Source organism: Carcharodon carcharias, chromosome 12 (assembly GCF_017639515.1).
Source record: "Carcharodon carcharias isolate sCarCar2 chromosome 12, sCarCar2.pri, whole genome shotgun sequence".
Lineage (NCBI taxonomy): Eukaryota > Metazoa > Chordata > Chondrichthyes > Lamniformes > Lamnidae > Carcharodon > Carcharodon carcharias.
Window position 1 is genome coordinate 64,854,231 of NC_054478.1, and position 16,493 is coordinate 64,870,723.

The following is a 16,493-nucleotide window of genomic DNA, read 5'->3' on the forward strand; positions in this document are numbered from 1 at the left end:
CTATTTCCATTATTTTTAAATATTTTAAAATCTTTTATGCTCCCCTCCACCCCCACTAGAGCTATACCTTGAGTGCCCTACCATCCATTCTTAATTAGCACTCGTTTAGATAATATCACCAACTTCGACACCTGTGTGTTCTTTTGTTCTGCTGTCTGTGACATCTTTTGATGATCTGCTTCTATCACTGCTTTTGCCTGCAACCACACCACCCCCCTCCACTTCTCTCCCCCCACCACCACCTTAAACCAGCTTATATTTCACCCCTTCCTGGGATTTACTTAGTTCTGTCGAAGGGTCATGAGGACTCGAAACGTCAACTCTTTTCTTCTCCGCCGGTGCTGGCAGACCTGCTGAGTTTTTCCAGGTAATTCTGTTTTTGTTTAAGTCATTCGAGAAGTCTAGTCTACAAATAACAAAAGAAATATATTAGATCATTTCAATGTCTTGTGCAAAGCTTTGTCCTGATAAAATTCTGGTGGATGATCAGGAAGATATGTAATTGAGTGAAAATAATAAATGTTTCACTGCACTTGAAATTTAGTGAGTTAGTTCTGTTTTGTTTCTGGCATAATTACTGAAAGGCAAAAAATCATTAGGTTTGAAAGCAGAAATACTGCGAACACATCATAAAGATAAAGCTCGGTTAATATTTTGGATATTGGCATTCACCAGTGTTTGTTAACAAACTTTCTATATGGACAGAGAGTTCAAAAATATCTCTTGTAAGGCCAGGGTGGAATAAAGGATTAATGGGCATGTCGCTTAATGCCTGTGGTATTTGTCATTCTTCTGAGGTAGGAACTTCGCTGCCTGATAGGCTGGGTTTGCCTTGCACTGCGGTTGATTCATTTCTTCATGTTATTTCATAATTTTAAAAATGCCTGTGTGGGGAAACAGCTTACTTCTGCAAATCCTGTGTCTTAAGCTGTGCTATGAACACACCAGAAAATGGCATATTTCATTACAATGACAAGTACAATTTAAGATCAAGTAAAATTGACAGCAAGTGTTGTAGCTTGCTAAAGAACATTAGTCATAAACTTCATTAATTATGCCAATTTTCATCGCATTCTAGGGCACAGTAAATGTGCAGCCTGAAAATCAAAAGCTTATCAAGTGTTACTCATCTGATTTCTCATAAATCAGTTCAGCTGAAAACCACTTGAATTATAGTTCAAGACATTGGTACAGCACAGTGCTGAAAGGTAGAATGGACTGAAACTCCAATTCATTGTTAAGCTATTCACTGTCATCCATATAATATAATTTGATTGCAACAGTGACTTGCTATATTTTATCTTATTGTGCAGAGGCAAGAATTAGATGATCTTATTGTCGATCAACCTAAACTGGTTTCCATCATTTATCGGTTGTGTAATTGACTGTAAAATTCATTGTCTTATTCCCAATCTTTGTAATCAGTAGCATCAGAATAATGTCAGGGTGTCACAAGAAGAACATCAGAAAATTGAAAAGAAAACAGGAAAAAATAAGATAGTGGTAACATTTTTGGGATAGTTGTAACTATGAGCTTCACACACGCATTATAAATGGCCAACAATTCAACTGATTTGGACACTGGGTTTGCCCACAGCATAAACATGTCCCTAATTTGACAGTAAGTTAGCAGCATCCTTGCGTTTCATTGCTACATAGCTGCTAACTCTGCTTTGCAGTATTCCTGGAGATTTGATCATGTAACATTTGATCCCATAGTATTCAATCATGTGGCCATCATATTTGACCACAGAACATTTTTCCAGCTTGCAAGTGATTCTGCAGTTATGAATATCATCAAGCCTGAATAACATATTTTACTTCCTGTTGGGCAATGAAATGCATAACATAATTTATGAATCAAAGAACACACAAGCATAAAGTATTGTTGAAAAAAGAGACATGCTTTTTGTCTTGCATTCATCATCTCGGACACAAGAATGCTAAATTTCAAAGGGAACAACAACTTTTATTCTGCATGAGAAAAGTAGTGCTTATTAGTTGGCAAGTGAGCTCTGGTCGAAACATTGCTATGGCCAATCAGAGCTAACTTGCCAAACAATCAGCATCTCCTTAACTCATGCAGTATAAATTGTGATTTCCCTTGAAATTTGGCATTCATGCATCTGTCCTGATGATTGCAAGATGAAAAGTTTCAGCAGGATGTCTCTTTTCAGCAATACTCAGGTTCCATTTAAAAAAAAGAATGGAGTGATTTAATTATAAGTAATGTTTAAATAAAAACTAATTGTGACATTTTTGCAGTATCGACTGTAATGGGAAACACCAAAGTAAATACCACTGGAATAAAAACAATATTGATATGAACAGCTTCTGACTAAAGTTTTTGTGCTCTTGTATAACTTTTTTCTGTGTGCAGCAAAATAAAAAAAAAATAATTCAATTCACTGACTCCCACATCCTACAGTGGAAACTTGCTTCAGGGTGGTGTGGTTCTGTTTTTCAGAAGATACACCAAACTGATCTAACTCCTGTAATTAAACAGGCAGCAGCATAAAGCACAGGGTGGCATGAACTCTTCCCCCGAGTTTGTATTGTGCACAGCCTCTCCCTCCCCCAGTCAGTGTTGCATGTGCTCTCCATCCTCTTCTCCCAGTTGGTGTTGCATGCCCTCTACCTCCCTCCCCAGTTGGTGCTGCAAGCTCTCACTCCCCTAGTTCGGCTGAGGACTTGTGAAGTGTCTAGGTGATTTTTCCCTCTCACAGTTAGTGTTTCACTCTCGCTCACAAGCCCAGTTGTTTCTTTTCCTATCCCTCCTTTCACAGTTTGTTTCTCTCCCTTCCTGTTTGGGCCACTCTGCTTTTTGCTTCCTCAATTTGTTTCTTACATGCTCTACACCCTCCCCAATTCTCCTCACTGCCTCCCCACTTTGTTTTTCTCTCTCTGTCTCAGCGAGTTGCTCTGTCAAGACTTGTGGACTTTCCAGGTGATTTTCAAAAGCCCTGATGCCATCATCCTTGCAACTGGCAATGGAGTATTGTGTTCCAATTAGCTGGGAAGCCAGCAAGGTACAGACCGTTGGGTTTGGTTGCAAGCCACGATGGTCAGGGTGCCGTTTGTGCACCAACTGTGTGTACAGGGACCATTTCTTCCAAGTTGCCAGTAGTAACGCTCATGGATCCGTCATCCATTCGGTAGACTGCCATCAGAAACGCAGGGTTGGGAACCCTAAATCGCTACATAACAGATGGAATGGAAAATGTTACACAGCAGTAAAGGGATGCTGTTGGGAAGAGTTTTACTCTGCATTTAAATTGTGATATCTAGCAAAGGGGCACTGCATGTATGAAATGGGGGAGTGTCCTACATTGCTAATATTCTGCATTTTGATTGTGATGGATGCTCAATTCCATCATACTGCAAATTCTAAAACTGTGGTGTGTATATTTTCCTTTATTCCTTAGTTCTGATTTCAGTTTTCAACTAAATGGTATAAAGTTTAATGGTATAAAGCTGCCTTCTCAAAACATTAGCTACAGCCACAAGATTTACTAAGTCTTTTTTTTAACCGAGAACTAGTTGCCGTATACATATGTATGTACAATATATAGTCTGAATATGTTGCAAAATAGCTATTTGAGTGTCAGCTATCACTCGATTGGTCACAACCTCACATCCTGAGTCGGAAGATTGGGGGTTCACTTGACTCTTGAGAGACTTGAGTGCAAAAATGTAGGCTCTAGTGGAATACTTGAAGGAGTGCAACACTTTCAAACTTTTTCGATGAGACATTAAGTTGAGACCTGTGCGCTCTCATGGATGTAAAAGATCACATGGTATTATTTCAGAGGGGTTCTTCCCTGTCCTAATCAATATTTCTCCCTCACTCAGCACCACTAAAGCAGATTACCTGGTCATTACCATGTTGTTGTTGTGTAAGCTTGCAGCACGTAAATTGGCTGCTGCATTTACTACATTACAACACTGATGAAACTTCAGAAATACCTCACTGACTATAAAACGCTTTGATATATTCTGAGGTTGTGAAAGATGTTTTATAAATGCAAGCCTCTGTTTGCCTATTGGTTTCTTTCTTTCATCACATGGCCCTTTGCTCCAGAGGGGCTCACTGCATCTTTGATCTATCTTCAGTGATCACCTGTACCCAGGGATCCCTTTGGCTATTATAAATAGGTTGTCAAATATTGTAGGTCCTCACTTGATTTGAACCACATCTCCAAGTCACTGCAATGATACAGCACTATGTGGAGTTCAAAGTGTTTGAATTTCGAAAATAAGACATAGTAAAGTGAATTGCTTCAGATAGAATCAGTAATCTGTCAAAACCAAGGAAAGTTAGGTATTTCCATCTTGGCTTATCTGTTGCTGAAATCCTCATCTATGCTTTTGTTACCACTAGACTTGACTATTCCAATACTTTTCTGGTTAGCCTCCCTAAACTTGTTTTGATTCAAAACTCTACTTCTTGGATCTTAACTTGCACCTAGTTCCATACAGCCATCAGCCTTGTACTCACTAATGTACATTGGCTCCCAGTCCAAAAACATTGTGATTTTAAAATTTTCTTCCTGGTTTCCAAATTTCTCAGTGGCCTCACCCTTCCCTGTCTCCATAATCTCCTCAAGCCCTACAACCCTCCAAGATCCCTTTGCTCCTCCAGTTATTGCTATTTGTGAGTTGTTTTTGTCTCTATCAATTTTGCTTTGCAATAAATTCAAACTGAGAGTTTCCCTCTTGAGTTGTGGTCTGTTAGCATGGTTGTTGTTAAACTGCTGGACTACCCAAATTCTCTTCATGGCCCCCAATGATATATGATATTATAAATGTTTCTCTCTCCATAGGTAGTATCCCTGTGCCTTTCTGATCTGCTGTCATCACCTCACTCCTCAGAAAACTCACCCTGGCCATATTCTCCTTACAAATTACCCTCCCTTTTTCAGCGTCCCTTTCCTCAAGTCCTTGAACTTTTTGTCTCCAAATCTATGCTCAATATTCCTGCAGTTCTTGAGTTTGAATCTCTTCAGTCAGATACCTGCCCCTGCCATAGTACTGAAACAGCTCTAATCAAAGTCACAAATGATATTACGTGATTGTAGTAAACTATCTCTTCTCATACTTTTTAACACAGCCTTTGACATGGTTGATCACATCATTGTATTCCAATGCTTTTGCTCTTGTGTTCTAACTGAGCGGAACTGCACTCAGTTGGTTCTGCTCCTACATATCTAAATGTGTCAGAGAATCTCCTGCAATGGCTTTTCTTCACCCCTACACTGTGTCTCAAGAATCTGCCTTTTGGCCCACATCAAATCCTCATTTACACACTACCACTTCGCAACATTGAATCTGACGAACGTTTTTGTATTAGTAGGTACGCTGACTACATCCAGCTGTGACTGTTTGTCAGACTGCATGTCTTTTTTTTTCTTCATTCTTCCATGGGCGTTGCTTTGTTGCCCACCCTGGCAGTTAAGAGTCAACCACATTTCTGTGGGTCTGGAGTCACATGTCGACCAGACCAGGTAGGGCTGGCAGATTTCCTTCCCTAAAGGACACTTGTGAACTAGATTGGTTTTTACAATCGATGATAGTTGCCATGGTCGCCATTACTGAGACTAGCTTTATATTCCAGATTTCTTAATTGGATTTAAATTCTATCAGCTGCTGTGGTGGGGTTTGAAAACAACACCCCATAGCATTCGGTTGGGTCTTTGGATTACTAGTCCAGTGACATTACCAGTACGCCCCCATCTTCCTTCACAATATCCAGTCCTAGATAAACTGCAATTTCCTCCGATTAAACATTGGGAAGACTGAAATCATTGTCTTTTGCCCCCAACATAAACTCCATTCCCTCACTACTGATTCGTCCCTCTCCCCGGCCACTACTTAGGTTAAACCAGGCTGTTTGCCACCTCAGCATCCTGTTTGATCCCGGGTTGAATATTCAATGTCATTATCCTCTTCATCATAAAGACCACCTACTACCACCTTTTTTATAAAATCACCTTTCTTTGCTCCTGCCTGAGCACCCACTATGATTTGTTACCTACAGACTTGACTATTTCAATCGCCTCTTGGTAGGTCTCTGATCTTCAACACTCTGTAAATTTGAGCTCATTCAAAACTTTGTAGCCTGTCTTCTAATTCATACTAAGTTCCACTCACCCATAATCTCCGGTACTTGTTGACTTACATCGGCGAAGTCTCAATTTAAAAACTTTCGTCTTCATGTTCAAACCCTTCCATGGCTACAGGCTCCCCCCGCCCCCCCAAAACTATCCCTGGTTCCTCCTCTAATCCTATAGCCCTCCTAAAACTGCATTTTTCCACTGTGGACTCTTGTACGTTCCTGATTTTCTTTTACCCTGCCATTGCTGCTCTTTCAACCCTAAGCTCTGGAATCATTCACTTCATTATAGGTTCAACCTCTCTCCTTTTTAGGTTCCACTTAAAACCTACCTCTCTTACAAAGCATTTGGTCAACTAATATTTCCTTCCGTGGCTTGGTGTCTATTTTTGTTTGAATATGTTCCTGTACAGTATCTTGGTGTTTTACCACATTAAGGGCACTGAAAAAATGCAAGTTATTGTCTTGTTGTAGAGGCTGATGAGATTGATCAGCGGTGATCCTGATTACCATGGTGCTTTTTATTTTGAAACAGATTGCATCTTTTTCTGCATTTGTAACAAAAAAGTACACCACGAGTACATTCAAATATCATTTGATGATGATGATGATGATGGTGAGGGGTGGTAGTGGGAAAAGGAGAGGGATAAATAAAATTTCTGTAAGAACAACATATTCCCCATTTAGCTACTCAATTGGATTAGTCTGCTTGCTACCAGTACTAGTGGTATTTCAGGCCTAAATACTGCAGAGTAGTTTAAAGTGGTGTTTATCTACAACAGTGAGGAATAAATCATGATATCTTGGCACATTTATAGCCTATTTAGAGATTTTATTTAATATGCACCAGTGATTCTTTTTAAGGTGCTTAATTTTCTTTTATAGGTATGGCAAAATAGTATCGACAAAGGCCATTCTGGACAAGACAACTAACAAATGCAAAGGTATATTTTTGTTGTATACTGCATTAACTTCTTGGAGATGGTATCTAATTGGGCTGATCCCTTGCTACCTGTTCAAAATCTTTACATAAAATGTTAAATTATGATATTAACTGCTGTCCTTGTTTTTGATTATGAACTGCTTAATTTGAAGTGTTCATCTGCTAATATTGCATTTCTATCTCCATGTATTGGTTATTTTAATTTTGTCTGCACAGTTTCAATGGGGAATACAACTCCCTGTTTGTCAGGTTTTTAAACAGCTGCAAGCTAAAATATGCTTTATCTGGAGAAGTAGGTTGTAAAATATTCATCCATCAATCATCTTGGACATTATATTGCCAGCATGCATTCTGTGTTAAATGCCCATTGGGAATTGTTTACATGGGTATGTTGAAAGATGAACAAATGTTTTCTCCCTGTAGACTGTCCAGGGACATGAAATAATGGTATCACCCCTGTGGAGAAATATGTAATATTACCAAAAGAATGGTATCAAAATTTAATTGCATAACACCCCTTTTAATGAGTGCTAAACGGCCTTCCAGGTAACTAATATGGCAGGCAGGAAGCATGCACCCATTTCCAGTCGTAAGCAAACCACATGTAATTTTGGATCGGTCTTCTTTGGTGGCCTTCTGTGCAAACCATAAGAATAAACAAGAGTGAATAACTGATTTAAATTAAGTTCCGAAATGCTCTGGATTTTGATATGCCCCAGCACCTGACTTATAATTTGGTGAAACTCCCCAGGGTTTGTAAAACTAGCTGACAGGGAAGGCTCAGTTTTATTTAAAGGCATCATGCAGAATCTACAGCTTAGTTGCTGGTTTAGCATGTCAAGCTGCTTTTTAACTTCTGGGATTCATTTGGTGTGTGTACGACCAAGGAAGTTACACTTTTTCTGCAAACATTGTTTTGATGGTGTTAAACCGTGGGCTGCCTCTTAGTTCCACTGCAGGCATGGATGGTTGATGGGGCTGCCTTTAGGTCTGGAGGACAAGAGACAGTGGCAAGGAAGAGAGCAGGACCATAGAAGGGAGAAGAGAAGGCGAGCATTGCAAGCTGATTATATTTGCAGGGTGCACTTTATGGTGACTTTACATGGGAGCCATGTTTGAGGCACCTTTATTTCACAAAGGAAGCTGTCAGTGAACTTTATGGAGAAGAGAAGGCTAAGAAGGGATTTTATGGAAATGTTCAAAATCGTGAGCGATCTGAACAGAAGACAGGAAACTATTTCCGTTAGAGGAAGGATCACAAACCAGAGGACACCGACTTAAGATTTTTGGAAGAAGAAGCAATGGCAACATGAAGAAAAGCTTTTTTAGTGGTTAGGATCTAGAATGCACTGCCCGAGAGTTAGGTGGAGACAGGTTCAATCGCGCCTTCAGAAGAGATTTGGAAAAGCAAATAATTGTAGGGCTCCTGCAGGGGAACAGCATGGACATGATGGGCCAAATGGCTGCCTTCTATGCTGTGCTATTCTATGATCCTTTGTTCAGAGGATTGATACCTTCTAGTAGGAAGGAGAAACAATATAAAAATGAAGGATACACTTCTGAAGGGGGTGGAGGCGATGAGGGACTTTGGGGGGTGGTATGTGTGCACAAACTGTTGAAGATGGTAGGGCAGATTGAGAAAATGATGAGGCATATTGGGACCCTGGACTGTATAAATGGAGGCATAAAAGCAAGGAGGTTATGGTGCGTTTTTATAAAACACTGGTTCTACCTCCAACTGGAGTACTATGCCCAATTCAGGGCACCACATCTTAGGAAGAATGTGAAGGCATTATAGAGCATGCAGAAATTATTTATGGTTCCAGGAATGATGACTTTAGTTACAAGAATTGAATAGAACTAAGGGCAGAAAAGTCCCCAGGACCCGATGGGCTGCATCTTAGGATCCTAAAAGAAGCGACTGCTGAGATTGTAGATGCATCGGTTGCAATTTTCTAAAGTTCTTTAAATTCTTCTGGAAGGTTCCTATCAAATTGGAAAATACACCATTAATCAAGAAAGAAGGGAGACAGAAAGCAGGAACTGCAGGCTAGTTAGCTGAACATTTGTTCTTGGTAAAATGTTGGAATCTGTTATTAAAGAAGTTATAGCAGGGCACTTGGGAAATCCTAATGCAGTCAGGCAGAGTCAACATGGTTTTGAGAAAGGGAAATGGTGTTTGAATAATTTATTAGAGTTCATGAAGGAAATAACAAGCAAAGTGGACCTGTAGATGTAGTGTACTTGGATTTCCAAAAGGCATCTGATGAGGCGCCACATCAAAGGTTATTACACAAAATAAGTGTAGGGGGTATCATATTAGCATGGATGGAGGATTGGTTAGCCAACAGAATGAAGAGAGTAGGGATAAATGGGTCGTTTTCGGGTTGACAAGCTGTAATTAGTGGAGTGCCACAAGATTCAGTGCTTGGCCCTCAACTATTTACAATCTATATCAATGGCTTGGACAGAGGGACTGAATGCATGGTTGCTAAATTTGCTGGTGACCCTAAGGTAGGAGAGTAAGTTGTGACAAATACATTAGGAGTCTGCAAAGGGATATAGATAAGTGAGTGGGCACAAATTTGGCACAGGGTGTATTATGTGGGGAAAATGTGATCATCCACTTTAACAGGAGGAATAGAAAGACAGTATATTACTTAAATGGCGAGAGATTGCTGAACTGAGGTTCAGAGGGATCTGATGTTCTGATGCATGATTCACAAAAGGTTGTATGCAGATACAGCAAGTGATTATGAAAGTAAATGGAAAGTTGTCCTTTTTTGCAAGGGGAATTGATTATAAACATATGGATATTTGCTACAGTTGTACAGGGCATTAGTGAGACCACATCTGGAGTTCTATGTACTATTTTGGTCTCCTTATTTAAGAAAGGATATAATTGCATTGGAATCAGTTCGGAGAAGGTTCACTTGTCTGATTTCTGGAATTGGTGGGGGGGTTATATTATGAGGAAAGGGTGGACAGGTTGAGCCTGTGTCCATTGGCGTTTAGAAGAATGAGTAGTGATCTTGTTGAAACATATAAAATCCTGAGGGGGATTGACGAGGTGGATGATGAAAGGATGTTTCTCCTTGTGGGAGAGGCTAGAAGTAGGGGACCCCCATTTAAGACGGAGGTGAAGAGGATTTTTTCTCTCAGGGTCATTAGTCTGTGGAATTCGCTTTCCCCAGAGAGTGGTGGAGGTAGGGTCATTAAACATTTTTAAGGCTGAGTTAGCTAGATTCTTGATTGACAAGGGAGTCAAAGGGTATGGGGGTGGACAGAAAAGTAGAGTTCAGGCCACTATCAGATCAACATGTTTTTATGAAATGGCAGAGCAGACCCGTGGGGCTAAATGACTTACTCCTGCTCCTCAGTCCTATGTTTTATGTTCCGAGAGCTGATATTGTTCTCTAGGAGGCCAATTTGATAAAGGTGTTCAAAATCATGAGGGGTCTGGACAGAGTAGATGGGGATAAGCCTTCCATTGACAGAATGGTCAAGAACCTGAGGACACAAATTTAAAGTGAATGGCAAAGGAACCAAAGGCAATATGACAAATAGCTTTTTTTGTCCAGCAAGTGCTGGAGTGCACTGCCTGAGCATGTGGTGGAGGCAGATTCAATTAGGTTGTTCAAAAATATATTGGATAATTAACTGAAGAGAAAATTTGCAGCACTGTGGGGGGAAAAAGGCAGAGAAGTGGGACAAGCTGAGTTGCTTTTACAGGGAGCTGGCACGGAGATGACTGGCTGAATGGTCACTTGTGCTGTAACTATTTTATTCTATGATTTGCTGCAATCACAATTTGATATGTCCTGGTGGAAGGTTCATATTTTGCAGTCTTAAGGGCTGAATTTTCATCTGTGTAGCAGCACGTTCCAGAGCGTGAATGGCCACACTTTTTTTTTGAATCTGATTTTCCTCTGCATTCCTGATCCCATACCAATTTTCCTTTGGCCTTTTTGCTGATTGGGAATACTATGTGCAAAACGCACATCAGCCCCACTGTGGTTGCATTCCCCGTTTTAATTGGGGGCTGAAAATCAGATTTTTTCCCGTACGCCGTTTCCATTCGGTGGTGTGGGGTTTTTGAAGCCCATTTAAAAACATGCCAGGCTTGACAGTTCATGAAGGAAATGGAAAACCTGCTGAGGAGTCTGGAACATTCTGAAAGGTAAGTGTAATGTGTTTTCATGCCTTCATGCCTTCAACTGTCACTATTTGTTGCTGTATTGCAATGTAGATGTCACTTTTAATGCTGTGGTTCACCATAGGGAACTGTCCTTTCAAGGTAAGTTCACCCTTACAGCGACCAGCCTTGTGTATTTGTTCACATGCATTAGAGTGCTTTTTTCCAATGGAGAAAGCACTGTAATGCAGTGAAAAATGTTACAAAATGACCTGTCAGCCTATGCTGTCATCTTTTCTGCTATGAGTTAAATGGCTCTGGCTGATTTAAGCAAAAAACTGGTTTTGATACTTGAAAAATCTAACCATCTCCTCCCCTACATTGATTGACAGGCACTCTGCTTTGAAATTGAAATCAGTATCTCCTGTTCTTTGCATCCCTGAGAACAGTCTATTGTTTGATAATGGCCACAGCTTTCCAATGTTTGGCTGAGTTTCAAGTGCTAATGGGTTTTGGCATAGTAGGTGTTCTATCCATCTGAGAACGGAAGACTTAATAACAGATCGCCCCTTTGTGATTTCTGGTTTGTTGACACAAGGGAATTACAAGCATGCATTTTTTCTCAATCAATGAGTGCTTTTATTAGATGGTGAGAGGTTTATTTTTTTCCAAGGAATGAAATTTATTTCCTATTGATATTACATGCAATCTGACTGTACGTAATGCATACGGGGTTAGTGGCTATGGAGGATACATGGGAGGGGGGGTGGCTTAAAAGAGGCATGGCTGATCTGAGGGGGCATGGGCTGGGGCGGGTGGAGAGGGGAGAGGTAAGGTTTAGGGGGTCTTTAAACACTGTTGGGAGCTGGGATAATGTGTTGCAGAAGTGAGGTGGCCCTTCTACCTGACCTGCCTCCACACCCACATCTTATGTACTCCTTATGTACTCTAGCGTGGCTCACAAACTGCACTGCACTGTACCAACCCCTGTGTGAAAAGACAAGAATGGTGTGTGAAGTTACACATTGGTCAGGTGTGCCGTTTGTGAGCCACAAAAGTGCGCAAATCAGATTTACCCAAGTCCAGAGGAAGATTTAGTCCAAGTGCTATATTTAGAAGGTTATTAAGGCTCTCTATACTGAGGAATACCAACATCTTCCTTGGACACTTACTTGGACAGAACAAGGAAAAGAGAGGAGTTTTGCAGGCTTCCCCAGGTGTAAAGTGACATCTATCAGTAGCCTATCATTTTTTATCAATCATATAGTATTCCACTTCTTCAATGTTTGTTGGTTTGTGACTACAGGGTTGTAAGTTTTAAGGTTTGGGACTCAGATTACTCAAAATTGCCTGTCATGTGTGATTTTTAAGGTAGATTATTAAGTTTTATGAAGGAAACTCTTCCCCTGGGCTTCCTCCATCTTCTGTGGCCTATCTTCCATCTGAAGAAGGCCACCGCCTGATGAGGATTGCCCCTTACCTCTGAGCACCCATTAATATACTTTACTAGATGGGGCTGGTTGTTTGCCCTATGTCAATTATTTGTTCGAATAGCGAATTTGTTTCAGATTTCCAGCATCCACATATTTAGCTTTTATATTTGTTTGAAAAGCTCTGGCCAGTGACAGCAGGATAGGTACCAAGGTATCACCAGCCCTGTTCATTGCTTTAGCTCGAGGTCGGTTTTAATTTACCTCCTGCTGGGAGCCATTTGTTAGCATTTAGCAGGCATTTGTATAGATAACAGGGTACAAGATGCTATCCTGTTAACTTAAGAATGTCAACACAAAACTGAACCAGGCAATTTTGACATTTCTATGGACTGTTTATGTATTTTTCCAGAAAAAAAGAAACATTTTTTTTGGCAGGTGGCCTCATGCTGTGTCTAATAAGTGCTAAGGATTCTGTAATATTCTGGAACGTAACATTTCTTATGTCTTGCATGGTATCCTAGCAACGGTCATAACTTTCTGTGCATTTCTTACAACTCGGCCATCAATTTGAAAACTGGCTTATCACTGAGAAGGGATATCCCCTCTTGCTAAAGCATGTGACTCCTATCAGGAATTTGGGAACAGCTTTAGGTCTTGCGTAATGATGAGAGCCACAGCATCATCTGAAGCATCATTAAGCAAACAATTAGCGTGCTCAAGCAATACTTCCACCGCATAGATTATCCTGAAGGATTTTTGCTGTGCACTGCTGAACAGCTACTCAGATTTGTGGTGGTCTATTGCATTTTCCATAAATGCCATCATGAAGCAACTACTGTTAAAGGATGGGTGTTTTTCCTTTAAAGTTGATCAGTCGTCTGGAATCTATTGTTAAGTCTTAGCAATGCACTTAAATCATGATATGATCAGACAGTCAATATGGTCCTACTCCTCCTAATTCGTATCTTGATTAACAAGGGGGTGAAAGGTTATCAAGGTTAGGCAGGCATGATGAGTGGAGGCGACAATCAGATCAGCCATGATATTGTATGGCAGAGCAGGCTCAAGGGGCCAAGTGGCCTACTCCTCCTAGTTTGTATGTATTACATAAGAAAATTGTGTTTGACAAATTTATTGTACATTTTTGAGGATATAAACTAGCGAGGCGGATAAAGGGACCCAGTAGGTTGTAGTCTTCTTGGCCAGACCTTGGGGGGTGGGGGACCAATAATATTTTGTTTAAAGTTGATACAGGTTGAGATTCAAGACACCTACTTTTGGAATAAAGCCACAAGATTCCACAGTTTTTAAACAAACAAAAAAACAAAATTTACTCTAGTTCAGATAGATAAACTAACATGCAACATGTATCTTGTACTCTAATAGTCAAAGTAAGAGGTACGAATTAACAGACAAACTATAGTTGAACAAAGCACACAACAGTAAATGACAGATTCAACCAAGGCAGAGTCCATGGATTTCTCAAGAACCCATCCTGATGTCAGCAAACACACCTGTTGAAACTCTGGGCATAAACATCCCAGATTTGCACGAAGTAGTGGGCAAGTAAAACAATGTTTTACCTGCTGGCCACAATGGCGGTTTTTCACACTCTATCGTCCCAAACCTGCTGCATTAATTATGCATTCCCGGGAAACACGCCATTTCCATGGTGGGTGGGCTCTCATTCGTAGGCAACGTCACCACCTTGCAGCTTCACACTGGGTGTCATTTTTAAAGTCTAGCCATGTGCACACATCTCAGTGCTTCCAGCCCACAACTGCTGCAAAGAAGACATAGCCTTGAAAGCCAAAAAGCCCCCAGATTCATTGACGCATCTCTTGAGTGCCTTTTGGACCCAGTGGAGGCTTGCTGTGAAGTCCTCTACCCCCTGCTGTGGCCGCAAGATGGGAAGCAGCCTCACTAATCCGGCTTGGGAGGCGGTGGCAGTGATGGTCAGTGCCAATGCCCTTCAAAAGAAGACAGCCACACAGTGCCACAAGAGGAGGAATAATCTCCATTCCGCCAGGGTAAGTCACTCTTCTCATCACTTCTCATCAATCTCTCACACTTACAAACCCACCACACATCCACAGGGCCCTCACTCACTGCCGGTTCAAGGACATCACCATTCACTTTCTCTCTCACACCTTCATTGTCCTCATCCTGCCCATGGGACCACTCACCACCCACACATGCCAGGCACACTTAGCATCCGGCCTGGTGGGTGTCCTGCTTGCACTCTCTCCATCCCTATTCATGCAGGACAAGCTGGCACTCAACAAGAGGGAGAGGTCACAGACCTCTCAGGAATGCCTGAATCCAGGGTTCTCACTGACTTTGAAAGCAGAGCCATCCAGCTGGCTGGCAAGGATCTGGACCATACCTGCGCTGACGGTGAGGTCAGCAGTGATGTAGCAGGTGAGGATCCAGCAGTGCATCATCCATCAGGCAACCATACTGTGAGTGATGTATCCTGTTTCACAGGGCATTGCTATGCACTAATTATCTCTCCTTGCTTCCGCAGGCACATCTGGGAAGCAGCCAATGGAGTCCACAACTCAGGGCCTCCAATCAAGCCCCGAAGAAACCTCTGAAGAGGAATCTGGAGGCGTCCTCCCTGAAGTCCCGTCAAAGTGCTCACCCACACCCTCCACTAACACAGAGAGACACACACCTTGGTGGGACCTAGATATAAAGTAGCCTCGGGATCACAATATGATGAGCACGTTGCACTGTCTGATCCACTGCAAGCAGCAGCAGGAACTTCCCAGGTGACTGGCAGTTGGAGGATTGCTGGAGGCCAGAAATTTACTGAGTCAGAGTCAAATGACGAGCCTCTGGACTCGGTCATGTCACAGCTGCTGGAGCTGTAAAGGCAAACTCGGGAACATCAGGAAGAGATGTCCACTGCACTCCTCAGATTGCAAGGCATGATGGAGGAGTCCGTCCGCCTTCAGACTGTGGCAATAGCGCCTGCATGCCAATGCACTGAGCTCAACACTGGTAGGATGGTGGCTGCTATCGAGACCTTGGTCCAGGATGTTGCTCCTGCACTGCAGTGTGGGCTCAACTCCATTGCTGATGCATTGTACATGGCCTTGGTGAGACCACACCTGGAATATTGTGTGCAGTTTTGGTCTCCTTATCTGAGGAAGGATGTACTTGCCATAGAGGGAATGCAGCAAAGGTTTACCCGACTGATTCCTGGGATGGTGGGACCGACATATGAGGAGAGATCGAGTCGGTTAGGATTATATTCGCTGGAGTTCAGAAGAATGACGGGTGATCTCATAGAAACCTATAAAATTCTAACAGGACTAGACAGGGTAGCTGCAGGAAGGATGTTCCCGATGGTGGGGGAGTCCAGAACCAGGGGCCATAGTCTGAGGATATGGGGTAGACCATTTAGGACTGAGATGAGGAGAAATTTCTTCACCCAGAGAATGGTGAGCCTGTGGAATTCATTACCACAGAAAGTAGTTGAGACCAAAACATAGTGGGCTCAGTTTTTCTGTCGGTGAGAAGGGGGCAGGGCTCACTTGCCGACACGAAAATGACGGGGGATGTCATTGGGGGATCTGCTGATATCATCCCGCCCCATTTAAATCTTCAGGAAGGCTGGGGCACAGCGCGATCAGCTGTCCACCCGACGACCTGTCAATGGCCAATTGAGGCCATTGACAGGATAATTAAAACAATTCAAGGACCTGCCCGTTCAACCTTAAGGTTGGTGAGCAAGCCAGGAGCCCCGGCGGGCTTCTGAAAAAACATGAAACCTCATCCACTGGCGGGATGACTTTTCATGTCAGTTTTAAAAAAACTTTAGCTTTTGTGCAATTTATTAACGTCCCATCTCATGTAACATTG

The 16,493-nt window shown here is 41.9% G+C and overlaps 1 protein-coding gene across 8 annotated transcripts in view; it reads left to right on the forward strand.

Moving 5' to 3' along the window:
• Positions 1 to 16,493, forward strand: part of LOC121284762 (RNA-binding motif, single-stranded-interacting protein 1-like) — a 293,402-nt gene that overhangs the window by 91,541 nt on the left and 185,368 nt on the right. For all 8 annotated transcript variants that reach the window (XM_041200341.1, XM_041200347.1, XM_041200342.1 and 5 more), the window contains one exon: positions 6,998 to 7,056. In XM_041200341.1, coding sequence (XP_041056275.1) covers positions 6,998 to 7,056 — 59 coding nt within the window. The remainder of the gene's footprint in view (positions 1 to 6,997; positions 7,057 to 16,493) is intronic.